At 46.8% G+C, this 20,449-nt stretch overlaps 1 protein-coding gene, 1 long non-coding RNA gene and 2 pseudogenes across 2 annotated transcripts in view; 3 read left to right on the top strand and 1 right to left on the bottom strand.

Moving 5' to 3' along the window:
* The window catches only part of ALDH5A1 (aldehyde dehydrogenase 5 family member A1), a 27,859-nt gene continuing 7,410 nt past the window's right edge, over positions 1-20,449 (top strand). Inside the window, exons 1-8 of the mRNA XM_070361358.1 lie at positions 1-385; positions 7,557-7,640; positions 9,347-9,517; positions 11,262-11,378; positions 13,415-13,558; positions 16,571-16,714; positions 18,296-18,454; positions 20,115-20,284. Of these exons, the coding sequence (XP_070217459.1) occupies positions 59-385; positions 7,557-7,640; positions 9,347-9,517; positions 11,262-11,378; positions 13,415-13,558; positions 16,571-16,714; positions 18,296-18,454; positions 20,115-20,284 (1,316 nt within the window). The 5' untranslated portion in view covers positions 1-58. The remainder of the gene's footprint in view (positions 386-7,556; positions 7,641-9,346; positions 9,518-11,261; positions 11,379-13,414; positions 13,559-16,570; positions 16,715-18,295; positions 18,455-20,114; positions 20,285-20,449) is intronic.
* Positions 4,894-6,668, top strand: LOC102285653 (putative ribosome-binding factor A, mitochondrial; annotated as a pseudogene).
* On the top strand, positions 7,756-9,262 carry LOC138985085 (transcription factor BTF3 homolog 4 pseudogene; annotated as a pseudogene).
* LOC138985086 (uncharacterized) overlaps positions 18,461-20,449 on the bottom strand; it is an 11,511-nt gene continuing 9,522 nt past the window's right edge. The window contains exon 4 of the long non-coding RNA XR_011462348.1: positions 18,461-18,770. This is a non-coding gene — a long non-coding RNA (uncharacterized lncRNA). The remainder of the gene's footprint in view (positions 18,771-20,449) is intronic.

Below are 20,449 nucleotides of genomic sequence, written 5' to 3' on the forward strand. Positions count from 1 at the left end.
GCCTGGGTCCTGGGTGCGCACGCTCGCTCGCCTGCTTCCTGCCGCCACCGCCAGGGCCATGGCGACCTGCCTGCGCCTGCGGAGCTGCGCGGCTCCGCACCTCCGGCGGGCACCTCCCAGCCGGATCTGCCGCCCCCGTGCCGACTGCCCGGTGGCCCCGATCCGCGGCTACGCCCGAGGCCCGGCGGGCCTCTCCTCGGCCCTGCTGCGCACCGACGGCTTCGTGGGCGGCCTCTGGGTCTCGGCAGCCGCCACCTTCCCGGTGCACGACCCGGCCAGCGGCGCCGAGCTGGGCTTGGTGGCCGACTGCGGGGTGCCCGAGGCCCGCGCCGCCGTGCGCGCTGCCTACGAGGCTTTCTGCAGCTGGAGGGGGGTCTCGGCCAAGGTGAGTGCGCGCAGGATCCAGGGGCGATAGGGGCTTTGTACCCTAGTGAAACCAGCTGTGTCACCTCTCCCCTCCCCAGTGCTCCAGGATACACCTTGTGGAAAGACAACAAAGAAGTTTGGTGCGGGCGTTAGGGAGCATGGCCCGGCTCTCGAGCCTCATAAAAGGTCGGGTAGAGGAGGAAGGTTTCCTGGTGGCTCAGACGTTAAAGCGTCTGCCTGCAATGCGGGAGCCCCAGGTTCGATCCCTGGGTCGGGAAGATCCCCTGGAGAAGGAAATGGCAACCCACTCCAGTATCCTTGCCGGGAGAATCCCATGGACGGAGGAGCCTGGTAGGCAGCAGTCCACGGGGGTTGCAAAGAGTCGGACACGACTGAGCTACTTCACTTTCACTGTCAGGGGAGCAGAACACGAACCTGCAATTATAAGCGAACAGACCGCTGGGGGAGGGTGGTTGGTTTCGGGAAAGGTGAGAGCACGTATGATTTCAGAGCATCTGAAGTACCTGCCTGGCTGCAGGAAAACCACGCAGGAGGCTAACAGGGTGGTTTACACGGAGGCTGGTAGTGAGTGCTCGGGCCAAGTCATGAACTGGGGAGTGAAGAGAACTGGGGGAAAAAATCGGGGGCTTTGGGCAAGGGAAGAGACAAGCCCAGAACCACCCTCCAGGTTTGGGGCCTGAATAGGGAGATACATCCATTAACTGACATAGGCAGAAGTAGAGAATTGGGGGTGGGGGGTGTCAGAGGGGGAGAGACTGTGGAGGATGTTGAGGCAGGGAGATTTCCTTTCTCCTTCATTTAGTTTATGACAGGTAGTCAGCCCAGAGGTCATTTTCTACCCTGCCCTTCAGCATTCTTCGTCTGAAGAAGACAATCCAGCAATGAGGTCCAAGTACCAAGGGAATCTAACACTGATTCATCCATCAGACATTTTCTGAGCACCTGTTATGCTCCGCACTGTGGGAGGTTCTGGGATACAGCAGTTCCACAAAAGAAACATTCCTGCCCTCATGGAGTTCACTTGGAGGTGAGGGGAGGGAGGAGATTTAAGCTGTGACAAATAGCATAGCTAAACAAGTCACTGCTCCTTTCCCCTGGGTCCTGGTGCACACAAGATGTGCTTGCTCCTTGGAAGAAAAGCTATGACAAACCTAAACAGTATAAAAAAGCAGAGATGTCACTTTGCCAACAAAGGTCCCTGTAGTCAAAGCTGTGGTTTTTCCAGTAGTCATGTGCAGGTACCAGAGCTGGAGCGTAAAGAAGGCTGAGTGCCGAGCAACTGTTGCTTTCGAATTGTGGTGCTGGAGAAGACTCTTGAGTCCTGTGGACAGCAAGGAGATCAAACCAGTCAATCCTAAAGGAAATCAATGCTGAATATTCTTTGGAAGGACTGATGCTGAAGCTCCAATACTTTGGCCACCTGATGCAAAGAATTGACTCATTGGAAAAGACCTTGATGCTGGGAAAGATTGAAGGCAGGAGGAGAAGGGGACAACAGAGAATGAGATGGTTGGATGGTATCACCAACTCAGTGGACATAAGTTTGATCAAACTCTGGGAGATGGTGAAGGACAGGGAAGTCTGGCGTGCTGCAGTCCATGGGGTCACAAAGAGTCAGACACGACTTAGTGACTGAACAACAAACAAATAAGTATGTTAGAAGTAATGAATGCTATGAGAAAAAGTAGAGAAGGCTAACAGAATCAGAGGCCAGAGAAAAGGGGCAAAATGTAAAGTAAATAGTGTGGGCAACTGTATTAATTTGCTAGGGCTGCCATAACAGAGTATCACAGACTCAGTGACTTAAATAGGAATTTCTTGTCTCAGGGTTCTGGAAGCTACAAGCCTGCTCTCAAGACATGAGGGCAGGGCTGGTTTGTCCTGAGGCCCCTCTCACCCGGGCTTGTGGGTGGCCATCTTCCCCATTGTCACATGCTCCTCCCTCTGAACTTGTCAGTGTCCAAATCTCTTCTTGAGAATACACTAGTTATACTGGGTTAGGATCCACTCTTATGACCTCATTTAATCTTAATGACCTCTTTCCAGAACCTATATCCAAATGCAGTCACATTCAGAGGTACTGGGGAGTTATGTGAATTTGGGGGGAACTGAATTCAGGCTGTAACCTCAGGGTAGGTCTCATTGAGGACATGAGAAGCAAAGACCAAAGGGGGTGAGAGAATTCAGCTGGAGCAAATACCGAGTCAGGAGAGTGCCTGACACACGTGTAGATCAGCAAGAGCCCTTGTGCTGAGGAGACTGACGCAGAATTAGGAGGAGAGGGCTGGATGGAGTGGGGTGTATAGCCATTCTAAGGACTAAGTGGGGTCTTACTCTAAGTGAGGCGGGGCTTCATTTCAGGGTTTTCAGAGAGATCTAACTTGCCTGCGGAAAGGATGCTCTGGCTACAGTGCTGAGAATAGATTGTAGTGGGGGCAATGGTGGAAGTCCAGGGACCGCTAGGAGGTGGTGATTTACATGGGAGATGCTGGTGGCCGGCACTAGAGTTAGTGGTGGGGGCGGTGAGGAGTGTTCTGATAAAGGATATGTTTTGAAGGTGGAAGACAGCTGGTTTCCCCAACAGACTGTTACAGGAGAGAGAGAGAGAGATGAAAGACAAGACTGAGGGAGGGGGAGGAAGGTGAAAGACAGGACTGAAGGATGACTCCAGGGCTTTCGGCCAGAGCCACTGGAGGGAGAAGGAAAAACCATACACTGGGATGGGGAAGGGGTGAGAGGAGCATGGGGCAAGAAACTGGAGCTCAGTTTTGGCCCCACTGAGTCTGAGATGTCTGTTAGATGCGAAGTGAGGGTGTAAGGGGGACGTTGAGAGGAGCGGAACTGGAGAGATAACGCACAGGAGTGCTAACAGCTGTGGGAGACACGAGCTTGCAGGAAGCGTGTGCAAAGCGTGTGCATCGAGGTGAGCCCTGGGCCCTCTGAAGTCCTTTGGGAGCTCCCCGACCCCCACCGGGGCCTGCAGCCTCAGCCTGCCCCGCTGGGGTGTTTCAGGGGCTCAGGAGCAATTCCAGGTTCAGTCAGACGGTTCTCTGGGGCCTTTCAGGGAACCCTTCCCGAGAAGACCTCGGAGCGACTTACTAAGGAAGTAGTGGGGTCAGCTTCCCACCTCTGCCGTCTGGATGGCGGGGTGCAAGCACAGCTTGTAAGGCAGCTCTCTTGTCCCCCCACCTCCGGCTATTTTCCACTCTCCTCTCTAGGCCCGTTCACGTCCCGGGTTCCTCACGGGTGGTGGCTCCTATATTACTTCTGCCAGGGAGCCCGTCGGCCCGCACAGCCTGCCGTCACTCTCGCTTCTCTGAGCCCGTGGCGTGGCCCCCACCTCCTTCCCCACCTTGTGCACCCCTGGAGGGGCTGAGAGAAGAGAAGGGAGCTGACGCTTGCTGACCGCCTTCTCACCTGGCGCATTCGCTTCCTCTGGCCGCTGGGACGAATCATCCCCAGCCTGAGGGATTTAACAGGACGCAACAACGTAAATACGCCCTGGAGGTCCGAAGTCCAAGAGGGGTTTGCAGGGCTACATTTCCTGGAGAAGCTCTGGGGTTTCCTGGGCTTTTCCAGCAGCAGCAGCAGCAGAGCCCTCCCTGGGGCTTCCCTTATAGCTCAGTTGGTAAAGAATCTGGCTGCAATGTGGGAGACCCAGGTTTGATCCCTGGGTCGGGAAGATCCCCTGGCGAACCCGGACATGACTTAGCGACTAAACCACCACCACCCCCTCCAGAGGCCTCCCTGAGTTGGTGGTCTGTGGCTCTGCACCACACCAACCTCTGCTTCTGGAATCACCCCACCTGCCCCGCCTCCGACCCTCCCCCTCCCTTTGGTAGCCCTCCTAGTGATTATATGGAGCCCACCTAGAAAACTCAGGCTCCGCTCTCACCTGACCTTAATCACGTGGGCAGAATCCCTTTTGCCTTGTGAAGTAATACATGTAGTCACAGGTTCTAGGGATTAGGAGGGGAATGCTCTCAAGGGCCACTCTTGTGCCCTCCACAGCTGAGCACAGTTCTTGGAGCTTCTCGTCCTTTCAGTGGCTGGCTTCCTTGGTGGCTCAGATGGTAAAGAATCCGCCTGCTATGCAGGAGACCTGGGTTTGACCTCTGGATTGGGAAGATCCCCTGGAGAAGGGCATGGCAACCCACTCCAGTATTGCGGCCTGGAGAATTCCACAGAGGCTACAGTCCATGGGGTCACCAGGGTCCAACTAGACTTAGCAACTACACCACCACCACCACTCTACAGAGAGGGTGAAATGACTGTAGTAATATTAAGAGCTGTCGATACCTCTTCTCTGGGGGTTTGAGATTCAGAAGATTCAACAACACCCTTGAGAGCTAAGATAACAAAGCATGTTAGCTTATCCAAAATAGGGAGGGGAAAGAACCCAGAGAGACAGTTGGCAGTGTTTCCACAGTCTCAGACTCTCGGCTCATGAGAGGTATGAGAAAATAATTTAAATCTTACACCTACTAAATGGATTAGAATGACAGAATGACAAACCAGGTTTGCTCGTTGCTATTGGCAGCCTCTCAGGCAGGTAGGAATAAACCACAGAGTCTCCTTTGCTTCATGTACACCTGTTAGATGCAGGAGACCAGAGCTCTGGGGACACCTTCCTTCAGGGCACCTCTGTGGTCTGCTTGACCTGGGTTCTCTGGGCTCTCTCTTTTGAATATAAATGAATTCTTTTTTCAAAAAAATATTTAAGAAATCATTTCTTCTACAATATACTTAATCTAGTTTATTCGTCCATCCTTTTATTTTTGAAAATTTTTAAAATTGTGGTAAAATGCACATAATGTAAAATTTACCATTTTAGCTCTTTGCAAGTGTACAGTTCGCTGGCATTAAGTACATCCACAGGGTTGTGCCTGGCCTCTCTTCTGAAGTGTGCAAAACCCTTTCCTAAGCGTCACAGACCCCACACCCTCCACCCCAGTCTATGGGACAACTTGCCAGGGAGTCATTAAAATAAAGACCTGGCCATTTGTCAGCGGTCACTGAGCAAAGGTGTGGGAGCTCTCAGGGGTCTGTGGGGGGCTCCATTCAGGGCTCCTGAGCGGTGCCCGAGGTCTACACAGCTCGCCTGTGTCCTGTGGCAAGAACCTGCTCAAGAAATTTGCTTCGAAAACCAAGTAATGTTCCCGAGTGGGGGGTCCTGCAAAGGGTGGGGGCTCCACCTGGGCGTTAGCCGGGCGCCCAAGCCCGCAGCCAAGTCTGTAAGCGCAGTCTCCGCTTGTGAAAGCCCACCCGTCACCGTTATCGTTTGCGGTTTTTCCACCCAGCCTTTTTTCTGTACTTGTATACAGTTGTGATGGTTTTAATTCTGCTAAAAGCAAAGTGAACTTTTAAAGCAAAGTGATGTTTACATTCCACCGTGGGTCCGAGGTTCCAAATCCTCGGATTCAACCAACCTTGGACTGAAAATGTTCTGCAAAAATTCCATGAAGTTCTAAAAACACAAAACTTGAATTTGCCTCACTGGCAATTGTTTTTGTAGCATTTACATTGTATTACGTATGGAGAAAGTTTTGGTATGAAGGTCCTTCCTTGGGCTCTCACTTGACCCACAAGCCATCCCAGTTGGAGTTCTTGATGAAGAGCACCACCAGGAGAACCCGAAGGAAGACCAGGGCGCCTGAAGGCGCTGAACATTCTCCTCTACAAAGCGCTCACAGGCTTGCTATGCACCCCGGAAGTGAGCCAGGAGCTGTGCAACCTGAACGCGGAGCTCAGCAAGGTCTCTCTGGCTTCAGGCTTCTCTGCCTGCCGCATCTTCTGGAGGGCGACCCTCTCTGAGGCCCAGAACGCACACCGGAGGCCGTCCTGCAGAGGAGCGCTGCGCACATGGGGCATCTTCTGATGTCCCAGCAGACCCCGAGGAACGTGCCGCCCAGAGTGTGTGTTCAGGACAAAAAATACGTAGCTATGGTGGAGATTGATCGGCTACTGGCAATTGCTGATTTTGGACCCCGGGATGACAAGACTTTGCACACAAAGTGATTTCAGCGACCCCGAGGCCCTGGACACTGCTTCGCCAAGTGATACCCAGGGCCCTGCGGCACACTCGAATCTGAGTGGGATTGACCACTAGGCACTCAACAAGCAGATCCTGGAGTACAAGAGGAGAGAGAAAGGGCACGGGACCGTGGGCCCCCTGTGGCCAGAGCACATGGCTGAGCTCAGGAAGCAGACGAGGAAGAGGAAGGCCAGACCCTGTGTAGATGATGATCTCTCCCAAGAACTACCTGCAGGGCGGGGAGTGATGACCGAGGGGGCCGCCTGAGGAGCGTTCCCCAGGCTCCAAGTGGGGCTCCAAGAAGCAGAGCAGGAACTGAGGTGGAGAGAAAGGATCAGAAGGGAGTGGATCGTGACCCAGCTCCGGGTGCCTGCGCACTGCTGGTGCCACCAGCGCCCTCCTGCAGCTGCAGGTGGTGTCTGCATCCTTTGTGCTGTGTTGCAGGAGAGGTGGCAAGGCCTGCGGGAAGGGTGTAAAACCCTTAGTGGAAAAAAATGTAAAAATAAAGAACTATACTTGAGGACACTGAAATAAGCCAGTCACAAAAGGACAGAGGCTGTATGATTCTACCTGTATCAAGTTCCTAGGGTAGTTAGATTCATAGAGACAGAAAGTATTAATAGAATGGTGGTTGTCAAGGCTGGGAGGAATGGAGAGACAGGTCCAGACTCTCAGTTTTGCGAGATGAAAAGGTGGTGATGGAGGGTGGTGATGGCCGCAAGACCATGTGAAGTGTTGTACTTAATGCCACTGAACTGTGTACTGAAAAGTGTTTGAGATGGTAAATGCTGTGTTCCGTGTATGTTACTGCAAAAAGTAAGGAACTATACCTTTGTGTGGTGAAATTCATTATTCGCATTTACTGTAAATAGTAACAGTCGTTCCACAAAACTTTTTTTCGATTTTACAATTTATGACTCAGCACACCCAATCTTTTGATATTACTCACTGAAGAAAGGTCTGTACCCCTGGAACAAATACAATATTGCATGTCAGTTATACCTCAATTTTTAAAAACAGGTCAATATATGTTTCCCCAAGAATGAGACTGCACAGCAAATATTTTAGGAAACTGAAGACTATTTAATAGTCTCTCTTACACTTGGCATTTTACTATTTTGTATTTCTTTTTCAGGAGAGGAGTTCTTTACTTCGCAAGTGGTATGACTTAATGATACAAAATAAGGATGACCTTGCCAAGATAATTACAGCTGAAAGTGTAAGTTCGGGACCTAACTTAGTACTTGAAGAAACTGTCCAAGAGTTCTTAGAAGAAAGCTTGGAGGAGTCTCTAACTTCACTGTTGTTAGGTAGCTAAAGAAAATGTGAATTCTAAAAAAAAAAAAGAAAATGTGAATTCTTTACTTCATGATCAGATATCAGTTATTATTTTCGGCACAAATTTTATGATTAAATCAGGCACACATATTTGCTAAATCAAAATTTCTATGTTGTAACTTACTCTTTAATAATATGCAAGAAATCGATTTTGAGTGGACTATGTGAATACTGCTTTTCCACCATTCTAGGTTTTTTTTTTCCCCCACATGACTGCTTTGATTTTTTATGTTGTTTTTGTACATTTGCAAAGGTACCAGCCTTTTGGTCACTCTGATAAATTACTTTCCACTGTTCACAACATTTAGAAATATCAGAAGGAAAAAAAATTTGAAGAGGCCATTCTAGGCACCTCCTCCTGATTGTAAACCTGTTAAGGAGACAAATGACGACTGTGGCTCAAGGTGACCTGGCAGGCTTCCTTCCATCACCATTTGTGATTCTGCTTTCAAAGACTCACACTGAGGCTAGAAATTTCTCCACTGCCCAGTGGGTTTTGTAATGGGAGACTTTGTACTCTGCTTGCAGCTTTGAAGAATTGAGAAACACAGAATTGCGCTTTTGTTATTAGAAGGTAATGAGTGGCTCGACTGAGGCAGCCGTCTTGCTCTTGCCGTGTGCTGGTGTTGGAGGACCCTCCCTGCTTCAGATTTACCAACAGCATGAATCAAGAAAAGTTAGCCAAACTTCAGGCTCAGGTCCGGATAGGGGGCAAGGGTACAGCTCGCAGAAAGAAGAAGGTGGTACATAGAACAGCTACAAGCTGATGACAAAAAACTTCAGAGTTCTCTAAAAAAACTGGCTGTGAATAATATAGCTGGTATTGAAGAGGTGAACATGATTAAAGATGATGGGACAGTTATTCATTTCAACAATCCTAAAGTCCAAGCTTCCCTTTCTGCCAACACCTTTGCAATTACCGGCCACGCAGAAGCCAAACCAATCACAGAAATGCTTCCTGGAATATTAAGTCAGCTTGGTGCTGACAGCTTAACAAGTCTTAGGAAGTTAGCTGAACAGTTCCCTCGGCAAGTGCTGGATAGCAAAACCCCAAAACCAGAAGACATTGATGAGGAGGAGGAGGATGTTCCAGATCTCGTAGAAAATTTTGATGAGGCATCAAAGAATGAAGCTAACTAAGATCTTTTCTGATTTTTGGAAGCTGGCATGGACTAGATTTAACAAATCAGCTATGTGGTTCCAAAGTTTTACAGACACAGAGAACATCAACTGTTACTAGTTCAGTAATATAAATATTTTGTATATTGATAATGCTGTTTGTTCAGCATTTTTTGGTCATTAATTTTGCATTTTGCACTTCCTCCCAGGATCTATTCTTTTGGACAAAATACGAAGTGTTGGTGCAGTTTGAGGGTCTTTGGGGTTTTAATTCTTGTTTTTTTTTGTTTTTTGTTGGGGTATTTTAGGTGTGTGTATGTGTGTGTGTGGGTATGTATGTATACAGTGGAGAGCAAATTGGAAACCAGTTTTATTTATCCTCCTCCTTACCCCAGTAGAAATATAGCAAATCTTTACATTTGTTAAAAAAAAAAGGTAATGAGTGTGTCCTCTTCTGATTTAATTTAGGGAAAGCCACTGAAGGAGGCACAGGGAGAAATTCTCTATTCTGCCAACTTCCTGGAGTGGTTTTCAGAGGAAGCCCGCCGTGTTTATGGAGACATTATCTCCACCCCAGCAAAAGAAAGGCGGGCTCTGGTCCTCAAGCAGCCCGTCGGTGTGGCCGCAGTCATCACCCCGGTATGTGGCAGGATCAGCGAGATCTGGGGGAGGCTGAATGGGGCTGGAGCAGCTGGGCTCATCCTGTTCTCTCTGCCACCTGTTCCTGGCTTCCTGATGCTGCTCCTGGAGGCGGGGGCGTGTTTCCTGGTCCTCTGTGATAATGAGAGGTGTGGTGGTGGCCAGTGTTTCCTAACGCCTGCAGGAGGGGGATGACCCACAGGAGGACCCTGGGGGCTTCTCTGTCTTGGCATTAAAGGCTTCTTGGCGTTGTCTATGCTATGCTAAGTCACTTCAGTCGTGTCGGACTCTGTGCAACCCCATAGACGGCAGCCCACCAGGCTCCCCCGTCCCTGGGATTCTCCAGGCAGGAACACTGAAGTGGGCTGCCATTTCCTTCTCCAATGCATGAAAGTGAAAAATGAAAGTGAAGTCGCTCAGTCGTGTCTGACTCTTAGCGACCCCATGGATTGCAGCCTAACAGGCTCCTCCGTCCATGGTATTTTCCAAGCAAGAGTACTGGAGTGGGGTGCCAACGATCTTCTGGTGTTTATCATTTTTAAAAAAAGACTTAAGATGTGACACTTTCAAAGTATTTTTGTGCCCTCCAGCAGGCACTGGGCCACATTCTGAAAGTTAAAAGGCTGAGAAATAAGATACTGCATCTGCCTGGATAGGACTGCAGTATCCTTGTGGGGCAACCAGCTTTCTCTACATGAGTTGCTTCTCTTGGGTCCATCTTCGGCTAGTTACCATATTAACTTCTCTACGGTGTCTGCCAGCTGGTCTCAAGACTGCTAGTCTTTCCCTGCTCACTACAGTCACAGAAACATTCCCCTCGCTGTCTAGACTGACTAGGCTTGACCCAGAACTCAGTCTCCACTAGCTGTGTGACCTTGAGGAGGTTTCTTAACTGCTCTTGCTGTCTCCAAACCTGCAAATGAGAAAAATACCAACCTCATTGGGTTGTGATGAGGGTTTAATTATAATAGTATAAAAGTACTTACAACAGTGGGCTTCCCTGGTGGCTCAGAGGTTAAAGCGTCTGCCTCCAATGCGGGAGACCTGGGTTCGATCCCTGGGTCGGGAAGATCCCCTGGAGAAGGAAATGGCAACCCACTCCAGTATTCTTGCCTGGAGAATCCCATGGACGGAGGAGCCTGGTGGGCTACAGTCCATGGGGTCGCAAAGAGTCGGACACGACTGAACGACTTGACCTCACCTCACGTACACAGTGCCTAGGTCAGAATAAGCACTATACATGGTTTTGTTGAAACAAAATATTACTATAAATATCCACAGAGAGCTATCTATGAATATCTAGAGAGGGAAGTAATATATCATATACCATCTTCAAAATCACCTTTGCTACTATTTTTCCCCAGAGGGTCACCAAACTACAGCCCTCAGGCCTGTTTGTAAATAAAGTTTCACTGGGACAGAGCCACTCCCATCTGTATACATGTTGTCTAGTTGTGACAGAAACTGGACGTCCCACAAAACCTAAACTATTCACTACCCAGCCCTTTACAGGGAGAGTTGGCTGTCACCCAGTGTAGATAATTTTATAGTGTTTTAAACCCTGAAGGTGTTTTTGTCTCTGTGAGCCCTTGTCTCCACAGTCCCTGGAGCCAGCAGGTGCCAGATGTTCTGAGCTCCCGTGTGTAAGAACACCTCTGCCAGGCAGAACTTGCAGGCTGGTGTCTCGACCCGCCTGCCTTTGGACCAGCCCTTCCTCTCACTCGCCTCCTCTCTTCTGATCCAGTGGAATTTCCCCAGTGCCATGATCACACGGAAGGTGGGGGCCGCCCTGGCAGCCGGCTGCACTGTGGTGGTGAAACCTGCCGAGGACACGCCCTTCTCCGCCCTGGCCTTAGCTGAGGTGAGCCGCTGCACTGGGTCCAAAAAACGATGTTATCTATCTGGGACACAAAGAAGCATTGTCGAAGCCTCTTCCTTTGCCTGCATCTCTTGTTTGGTGGTGCTGTGATTTAATTCACTAGTCATTATTTTAAGTCAGATGTTCCTCTTTTTAGAAAAAGTAATGGGAATTTTCTGACATCATTGTTTAGGCTACCCTAACAATGATATCTTGGAGAAGGCAATGGCAACCCACTCCAGTACTCTTGCCTGGAAAATCCCATGGATGGAGGAGCCTGGTGGGCTACAGTCCATGGAGTCATGAAGAGTCGGACACGACTGAGCGACTTCACTTTCACTTTTCACTTTCATGCATTGGAGAAGGAAATGGCAACCCACTTCAGTGTTCTTGCCTGGAGAATCCCAGGGACGGGGAAGCCTGGTGGGCTGTCGTCTATGGGGTCGCACAGAGTCAGACATGACTGAAGCGACTTAGCAGCAGCAGCAATGTGACTAAAAGCTGGGCATTTCTCACGTTGAGGGCACCTCTTATTAACCACTCCCTTCTCCAACTCAATCTGCGTTCAGTCAGATCTTGTTCTTCTGTTTAAAACCCTCTAATGGCTTCTCATGTCACGCAGAGTAGGATTGATCCAGACTTCCTGCAGTGGCCTCCACTTGTTAAAATTTTGAATATCTGATGAGTTCCTTCTATTGGGCAGATTCCCCTCCATCCTTTTCTTTCCAATATAATCTGTCTTTTGAGGAAGCTGGACATCTGACCGGTAGAGCTCCCCATCAACCAGGCTTTGCAGACGGCACATGAGGGACCACGTTCTTGTCTCCTGTGCTTTCCAAACTGGCAGGTGTATCCGCACACCTCATCAGACTCGGGTTCGATCCCATCTTGCGTCCTTTTGTCAGAGGGGGAATAAGGTCTGGGTGTCTGTTTTCACGTCTGCACTCACTGCTGTACGATGCTGCTCGGTCTGTTAATTCATTAGGAGTTGCCCAAATGGTAATATTTGAATTCTTTCCTTTTTCATTCATTTATTCACCAGACCACTTCTATAAATCAAAGCTTCCCATCAACTCTGTGGTTACCTGGCGGCGAATTCACAGAGGAAAGGCAGTATATTTGATTCTTTTTATTTCCCAGTTTTTCAAATAAATGAATCTATTCCTGTCATCTGCCAAAGGTTCCCAATTAGTTTGTTTTTTTAAGGAGCATTATGTGCCAATAGATTTTAATGTGCTGGTATTTGATGAGTTTCACTTTCTTGTGGTTATTATCCTTGATGAAGCTCCCACTGCTCCCACTTTTGGCCGATGGCAGCCTCTTGGAGTTGGCTCTTTTATCTTCTAACTCTAACAGTTTTTGAGACCTTCTTTGCTATCTAGTATGACAAGATGTTTTAGACTTATCATACGTATTTCTTGTCCCAGACCTGGGATTAACCATTTCTGCAGAAAGCCTTTATTTCCTCTGGTAAGAAATGATATTTTAAGGCTACATTTAGGGCACCAGGGATGGTCATTGCTACTGGCTGGTCACTGTTTCTAGGCCTTATTAGTGGCACAGCTGGGAAATATACATACATGTGTGTACACACACATGCATATGATAAAATACTGCTTAAAACTCATGCAGAAACTTGCAATATATTAATACCACATTGTCGCTCAGTCGTGTCTGACTCTCTGCAACCTCATGGAGTGCTGCCCGCCAGGCTCCTCTGTCCATGTGATTTTCTCAGCAAGAAATGCACTGGAGTGCATTGCCATTTCCTTCTCTAGATCTTCCTGACCCAGGGATCAAAGCCGGGTCTCCTCCATTGCAGGCAGACTCTTTACCATCTGAGCTACCAGAGAAGCCTTAATACCACATTAGCACTAGTAAGAATCTTATTTCGGTTCTAAATGTATTCTGTCCCCAAAGTCAGCCTATGGGTTTTTTTTTTTTTTTGCCATTACTTTCTGGGTTAAAACATTTATTTCTCTTTTCTGTTTTTCCAGTTTGATCATTTGCTGCCACATGTTTGCTGTTTCTCTTTATAGCTTGCAAACCAGGCTGGAATTCCCCCAGGTGTGTACAACGTGATTCCTTGCTCTCAAAAGAAGGCCAAGGAAGTAGGGGAAGCACTTTGTACAGATCCTCTCGTATCTAAAATTTCCTTTACTGGTTCGACAGCCACTGGAAAGGTATGTGACTTAAGTCTCAAAGGAAACAAGTGTCATTCTAATAACTTCTCTTTATACAGTATCAAAAATACTACTTCATCTCAGTCACCATTTGGAGGAAGGTTTCCAGCAGAGTGTTAGAAGCTCTGTCCCATATTGTAATGTCTGATCATCTTTCAGAAATATTTGGATGGTGTTCCTCATTGTGACATGATCTAGGTTCCTGTTTGACAAAACTGAAGGTTTAAGGGTAGACAAGGTTCCCATTATTTGTTGCATGTGAAGTAGCTGAAAGTCGTCCATCATATATTCCCATAACACTCAAGTGTGTGTTTCTTTCATAATCTAGAATTAAAGAAATGGATGCCTTAGAACAAAAATGTGTTTAGTATAAAGGTACTTACAGAAACAGAAAGGTCTTTTTTTTTTCTAGCTTTCTTCTCCCTTATATGTTGAAAAGTTCTTTCCCCAAAACCTCATTTGTGTGCCTATGACTGCATTTTTATTTATCCTTTTAAATGTTTAAAACAGGAAAAAGGCAGACTAGAACAAAAGTTCCTAATTATGGTGTTTCTCACCAGATAGTACACATTTTTCCTGCTAGTATTTATATACATACATGCATATGCTCATATTAGAGAAGTACATAAACGTATCAGATTAAAATAATAAAAATCTAATCTGAAAGTTCTGGTTAAACTGGTCATTTTTTGGATACCATGAGAAGCAGGAGAAAATAAACCAATTTTAGTAACTCCCAGCCGTAACCATGATTGTTATGCTGCAAACTCATACTTGGGAAGCCTGCCACTCATTCATTCATTTCAGAAGCGTGAATTTTTAGATCCATAAAGTGCTACCACCCTGATCCAGGGATCTTGCAGACAAACTTATTCTCAGTGGGTTTCAAAGTCGTTAGAGAAAAAGAGACCTGGGAGAAGAAAGGTTATAAACCTTTGCCACTGAAGCCAGAGAAGTACCCAGATACTGGGCAAAGACCAGCCACTCACTGCTTAATCTTACTTTGCTCAGCAAACTGTCCCCAACGGACAGACCCCTAGGAAAATGCTGACCGCGTTCCTGCCAAGTCCAACTGTCCTTTTAAGTTATTTACATGGGACAGTGCTTCGCTTCAAGTGGTTTAAAGGGAAGAGTGATAGAAATCCCTGATAAGTAGCCATTCTCCATACCAATAGCCTCTTCTGAGCTGGTCTTTGCAGAGAATCAGTGGCTCAGCTCTGGATCTTGGCACATAGAATCTTGCCTCTAACTGAACCCCCGTCGGTCAGCCTCTTCTGGAGATGCGGCCCTGCCCTTACCCCTCCTGGGGAGACCGCCCCTCCCGGGGCCTGTGGAGGGGACAGAGTACTCATCTGCTCCCCACAGAGAATTCAGCCATGAATGGACATTTGACCTGAGGAAAACAGATTCAGAGGCTGGCCAGTGACCAAGGGCCGGTGTCTCATAGAAAGGTAAGCTGGGCAGTCATGCTCCCTTTCTAAGGCTTTGGAGGCTGAAGTCCCGAGAAGTTCATCAGGGGGAATGGGAGCAGAAAAGAGTCCTTAGGACATAGCAGGATTGTAGGCGGCAAGGGCCATGCAGCCAGAGTCGGGTTCAAGCTCTCATCATGGGTGCTGAGTGGGAAGAAGACTCAGTCAGAGGACACAGGTGGAGGCAAGCAACCCAAGAGCAAGCCCAGTCGGAAAAACCAATGGCCTGGCAAAGAGCATTTCTTTAAAGTTCAAAAAAAAAAAAAATAGGTATCTTGAGTCCAATAAAGAAATAGGTTTACTCACACCAGTCAGAATGGTCATCATTAAAAAGTCTACAAACAATAAATGCTGGAGAAGGTATGGAGAAAAGGGAATCTTCGTACACTGTCGGTGGGAATGAAAACTGGTACAGCTACTATGGAAAACAGTATGCAGGTTCCTTAAAAAACTAAAAAATAGAGTTGCCATATGATTTAGCAATGCCACTCCTGGGCATTCATCCAGACCAAACTATAATTTGAAAAGATACACACACCCCTGTGTTCATAGTAGCACTATTTACACTAGGCAAAACATGGAAGTAACCTAAATGTCCATCAACAAATAAATGGATAAAGCAGATGTGGTACATATATACAATGGAATATAACTCAGCCACTAAAATGAATGAAATAATGCTATTTGCAGCAACATGGATGGATTTAAGAGATTGTCATACTGAGTGAAGTCAGAGAAACATTGTATGACATCCCTTATATGAGGAATCTAAAAAGAAATGATATAAATGAACTTATTTACAAAATAGAAACAGACTCACAGACCTAGGGAAAGGGATACTTAGGGACTTTGGGATGGACATGTACACACTGCTGGATTTAAAATGGATAACCAGCAAGGTCCTACTGTCTAGCACAGGGAACTCTGGTCAACGTTATGTGGCAACCTGGGTGGGAGGGGAGTTTGGGGGGAGAATGGATACATGTATGTGTATGGCTGAGTCCTTTTGCTGTCCACCTGAAACTATCACATTATTAATCAGCTATACTTCAATATAAAATACAAAGTTGCTTTTTAAAAAAGGTACATATCCCTCTGTGTATATAGCCAAATTCTGGATAGATATACCTTAGGATTTTATCAGTGGTAAACTAGGGGTTCTGGGTGATTTTATTATCCTATCTCTGTGATTGTTAAGCCTGTTTGTAATTTTCTGAGTAGGTCAGACATTGACATGGTTCAAAAATCAAGGCATTATAAACATGTTTATATTCAGAAGTTTCACCCTTACCCCATCCCTGGTTTCCTCCCTTTTATACATAATTATTTTTAGTTTCTTGTCATCTTCTCCATGTTTATCAAATATAAGCAAGTATGAATATATATATAATATATATCATTTCCCCTGTTTCTTATGCAAACTGTCATCCCGTATACACTACCGTGTACTTGGCTTCCTCCTCTATTGGGGACTTTTTTGAAACGAAGCCTTACTGGTTCCTGTTGTTGACTGGCGCTCATAGCATCCTCTGTCTGCTCCCAGGTCCTGTTGCACCACGCAGCAAACTCTGTGAAGAGGGTGTCCATGGAGCTGGGTGGCCATGCCCCTTTCATCGTCTTCGACAGTGCCAACGTGGACCAGGCTGTCGCCGGGGCCATGGCCTCCAAATTCAGGAACTCTGGACAGGTGAGTCCCGGAGCATTTTTCTGGGTTGTGTGCTTTACAAAGATCCTACCCCCTCACCTCCTGGGAGAAAGGGCACTTCTGGGTTCCTTCATTCTTCGTGCGTGTCCTCTTTCATCGGATGTTTAGCGAGTGCCCTCTCTTTGTCTGGGACTCTGCTAGGCTCAGAGGGTAGGAAGGGAAATAAGGTGTCTTCATCCCTGGCTTCGAGGAAAATTTGCTGAGCAGCAGATGCCTTTTGATCAAATCGTTCTCTTCTTTCATCTCCTCTTTGAATCTGGTTATTTTCATAGTTTCCCTTGCTGGGCTTTTCTCTGCTGAACAGGTTTAAACATCTCCTCAGATACAAAATAGCCTGACAGCTAGGGTCTGGAGCCCACAGTCTTAAGGAAAAGAAGGTTGGAAAATGTTGAGATGGTGCCTTGAAAAACTCAAAACCCTACTGCCTGGGTCTCACTCTTTGCGAGATGAGGAGGGCAGGACAGGCCTCCACTAGAGGGCCACACACACCACAGTGGGCCAAGGAGGGTCCAGCTTGTCCTAGGGAGAGTGGTGGCCTCCGCTCACACCTTCTAGGGAATCCCAGAGCATTAGATCCAGCAGGGACCTTTCAAGTTATTTCATACAAGGTAAGCACTTCATCTTAGAGTACCATCAATAAGCGATTTTAAATGCGTTCCAGAAATGGAATAAAAACTGGAAAGCTATCTAGGAGGAAAAAGGTGAAGTGTATAATATTCTTTATTAAATAGTTTTCATCCTGTTTTGACCATTGGTAATTAATTTTTCTCCTTTCACATAACCTAAATTAGCTTGGTTGTTTCTGAAATAGGTGTGTTTGCTTTTAGAAACACAAAATGCAAAGGTGTATAACCTTCAGAATTACATTTACAAAGCTACAACTTTGGGGTATGTTGCTTTAAGCCAATAAAAATGCACAGGGTACAAAATTATCTACAAACTGTTTCTACTAGAAAATACACAATTAAGAAAAAAGCCAAGAAGAAAATGTATCAAGGATAGCCTCATTTCCAATAATGTGTTTATATTTTATAACTTGAAAATATTAGGTCTAAACTAGAAAATATAATAAACAAAGGGCTTTTCAATAATTTAGACTGAAAGAATGGTCTTGTGTCCATTTTCAAAATGTTGGATTCTGCCAAGCTCTTGAAAAGTTCACTAAGCTAGAGGACATAAATTAGCCTTTGAATCCTTTTCCTTCTAGCTCTGCTCTCTGTCGCTGAGTATCACGTCTCAAGGAGCTAATTTCTTGTGTTGGTTTTCTGGTTCCAATATGAGCCATTTGAAAAAAACCTGGGTTAGTGGCTTTTCGCTCACAGATTATTTATGCTTGCTTACCTGTTTAACTACAGAGGTGTGGTGGCTGTGGAGGGGCCTGGAGAAGTACATGCTCTTGGCATGTTTCTCTTTAGGGCCAAGCTTGAGTATGGAGGTGGGACCCAGGACAGGGACCATCTGGGAAGTACATTTACATTCAGAGGTAGCAGCGATCATAGCTTTACTGGTTGGGTCAGTAGCTTCTGATGAACTGTCGACATGAGTTTGTTTCTTTCTGTCTAGACTTGTGTGTGCTCCAACCGTTTCTTGGTGCAAAGCGGTATCCATGACTCCTTTGTGAAAAAATTTGCTGAGGCAATTAAAACAAACCTGCATGTGGGTAATGGATTTGACGAGAGAACTACTCAAGGCCCGTTAATTAATGCGAAAGCTGTAGAAAAGGTAAGTTGGTCTTAGTATCTGTTCAGTGTCCTGGTTTCAGTATCAAAAACCACTCTGGTAAGGTGCCCAGCAAGGTGGTTTTGGAAACATGGAGAAATTAGAAACACTAGTGAATTTCTGCCAGTTTGTATGAATCAAGTGGCATCATCAGGTTATAAGCTTTTCCAGCTCTGTCATTTCGCTGAGCTCCCATGAGATCTGCCTCTTGCATTCTACTGCTGTCCCTAAATCTTCTCTTGCGGTGGTGATAATTCTGTCTCCTGCTGCTTCGGGAATTACCATCTTGAAATACAAAGTTTTTTCATCTTTGGAACACCTAAAAGGAGAGGAAAAAGGCTTTTTGTTTTTGCGATCAGACATTTCTAGGAATCTAATACCTTCCTCCGAGAGTTTTGAGAAGACAGGACATACTCTTGCCTGGAAAATCCTATGGACAGAGGAGCCTGGCAGGCTACAGTCCATGGGAGTCACAAAGAGTCAGACACGACTGAACATGCACACACCCACACAGGGGTGTATCCATTTTAGTGATAGAAGCTCTAGAAAGACTTGAAGTGGAAGAAACAGGTCTATCAAACAAATGCTAGAGGAAAACTTACCAGAGCTAGGGGGCAATAATTTAATTCTTCAGATTGAAAGGCTTTGCCAATTGCCAAGTATATAGAGTTAGAGTAAAGAGAAAACCCAGGTGTGTTTTGCTAAAATTTTAGAATGTTAGGAACATACAAAGAAGATTCAAGCAGCTTCTAGAGTGGGGGAAATCGACCCATAAAGGACTGAGAACTATTTCTGAGTTAGAATGTTCATTGTCAGCACCAGAAGTAGAGAAATATACTCAACACTCTGAAGGAAAATTATTTGGGGTCCAAATTCCATTACCAGCCAGTGCAAGAGAAAACAACCCGACCTGCAGTTATCAGAACATTCTGAATATAAACCATCTTCAGTGCACCTTTTTCAAAATAACTAGTACTCGAGGAGAAAATATTAGAACAAAGTGAAAGAGAAGTCCAGGGACAAGAACAGCGTGGGATCCAAGAGCCTGGAACTAACCCAGGAAGGCAAGGAGAGCAAATCCCAGAAAGGCAGCTGAGCATCAGGCCTGGAAAGACACAAGTGTATGTGTATTAGGCCATTCAGCAAACAGAAAGACCAAATAGCCAGAAACTCACAGAGCAGGGTTGCTGTCATTCAGTCACTAAGTCATGTCTGACTGTTTGCGACCCCATAGACTGCAGCACGCCAGGTTTCCTTGTCCATCACCAGCTCCCAGAGTTTGCTCAAGCTCATGTCCATTGAGTTGGTGATGCCATCCAACCATCTCATCCTCTGTTGTTCCCTTCTCCTACTGCCCTCAACCCTTCCCAGTGTCAGGGTCTTTTCCGAGGAGTCAGCTCTTCGCATCAGGTGGCCAAAGTATTGGCGCTTCAGCTTCAGTCCTTCCAACGAGTGGGGAGGAAGTAGCATTGTATATACGACCCTCCCTCTTGACTCCATATCTGTGTATTTGGTTCTTCCTACCTAGAAGGAACTGGGGCGTATGGTTTCAAACCTATTTGAAAAAGAAAGAAAAGCCCAGTTATAGTTTTTGACAGTTTAAACATTTTCCAAGTATCCTGGATTCCCTTTCCCAAAGGCTCTTCCTTTTCTCCTCACACAGGTAGAGAAACACGTGAGTGATGCCATTTCCAAAGGGGCCACCGTTGTGACAGGTGGGAAGCGACACCACGTTGGGAAAAATTTCTTCGAGCCCACCCTGCTCAGCAACGTCACCCGAGACATGCTCTGCTCTCAGGAAGAGACTTTTGGGCCTGTGGCACCTGTTATCAAGTAAGGCCATCCAGCGTGTAGGAAGACGGGAGGAAGAGTAGGAAAGGAAAAGGAAGGCTGGCGAGTAATCCAGTTCCTGTGTCGTTCGCGGCCGGCGGGAGAGGGAGAGGAGCAGAGAGTGGGGCTGTGTCAGGGGAAGGGCCAGGTCCAAGGCATGGTTTTTTA

Source organism: Bos mutus, chromosome 23 (assembly GCF_027580195.1).
Source record: "Bos mutus isolate GX-2022 chromosome 23, NWIPB_WYAK_1.1, whole genome shotgun sequence".
NCBI lineage: Eukaryota > Metazoa > Chordata > Mammalia > Artiodactyla > Bovidae > Bos > Bos mutus.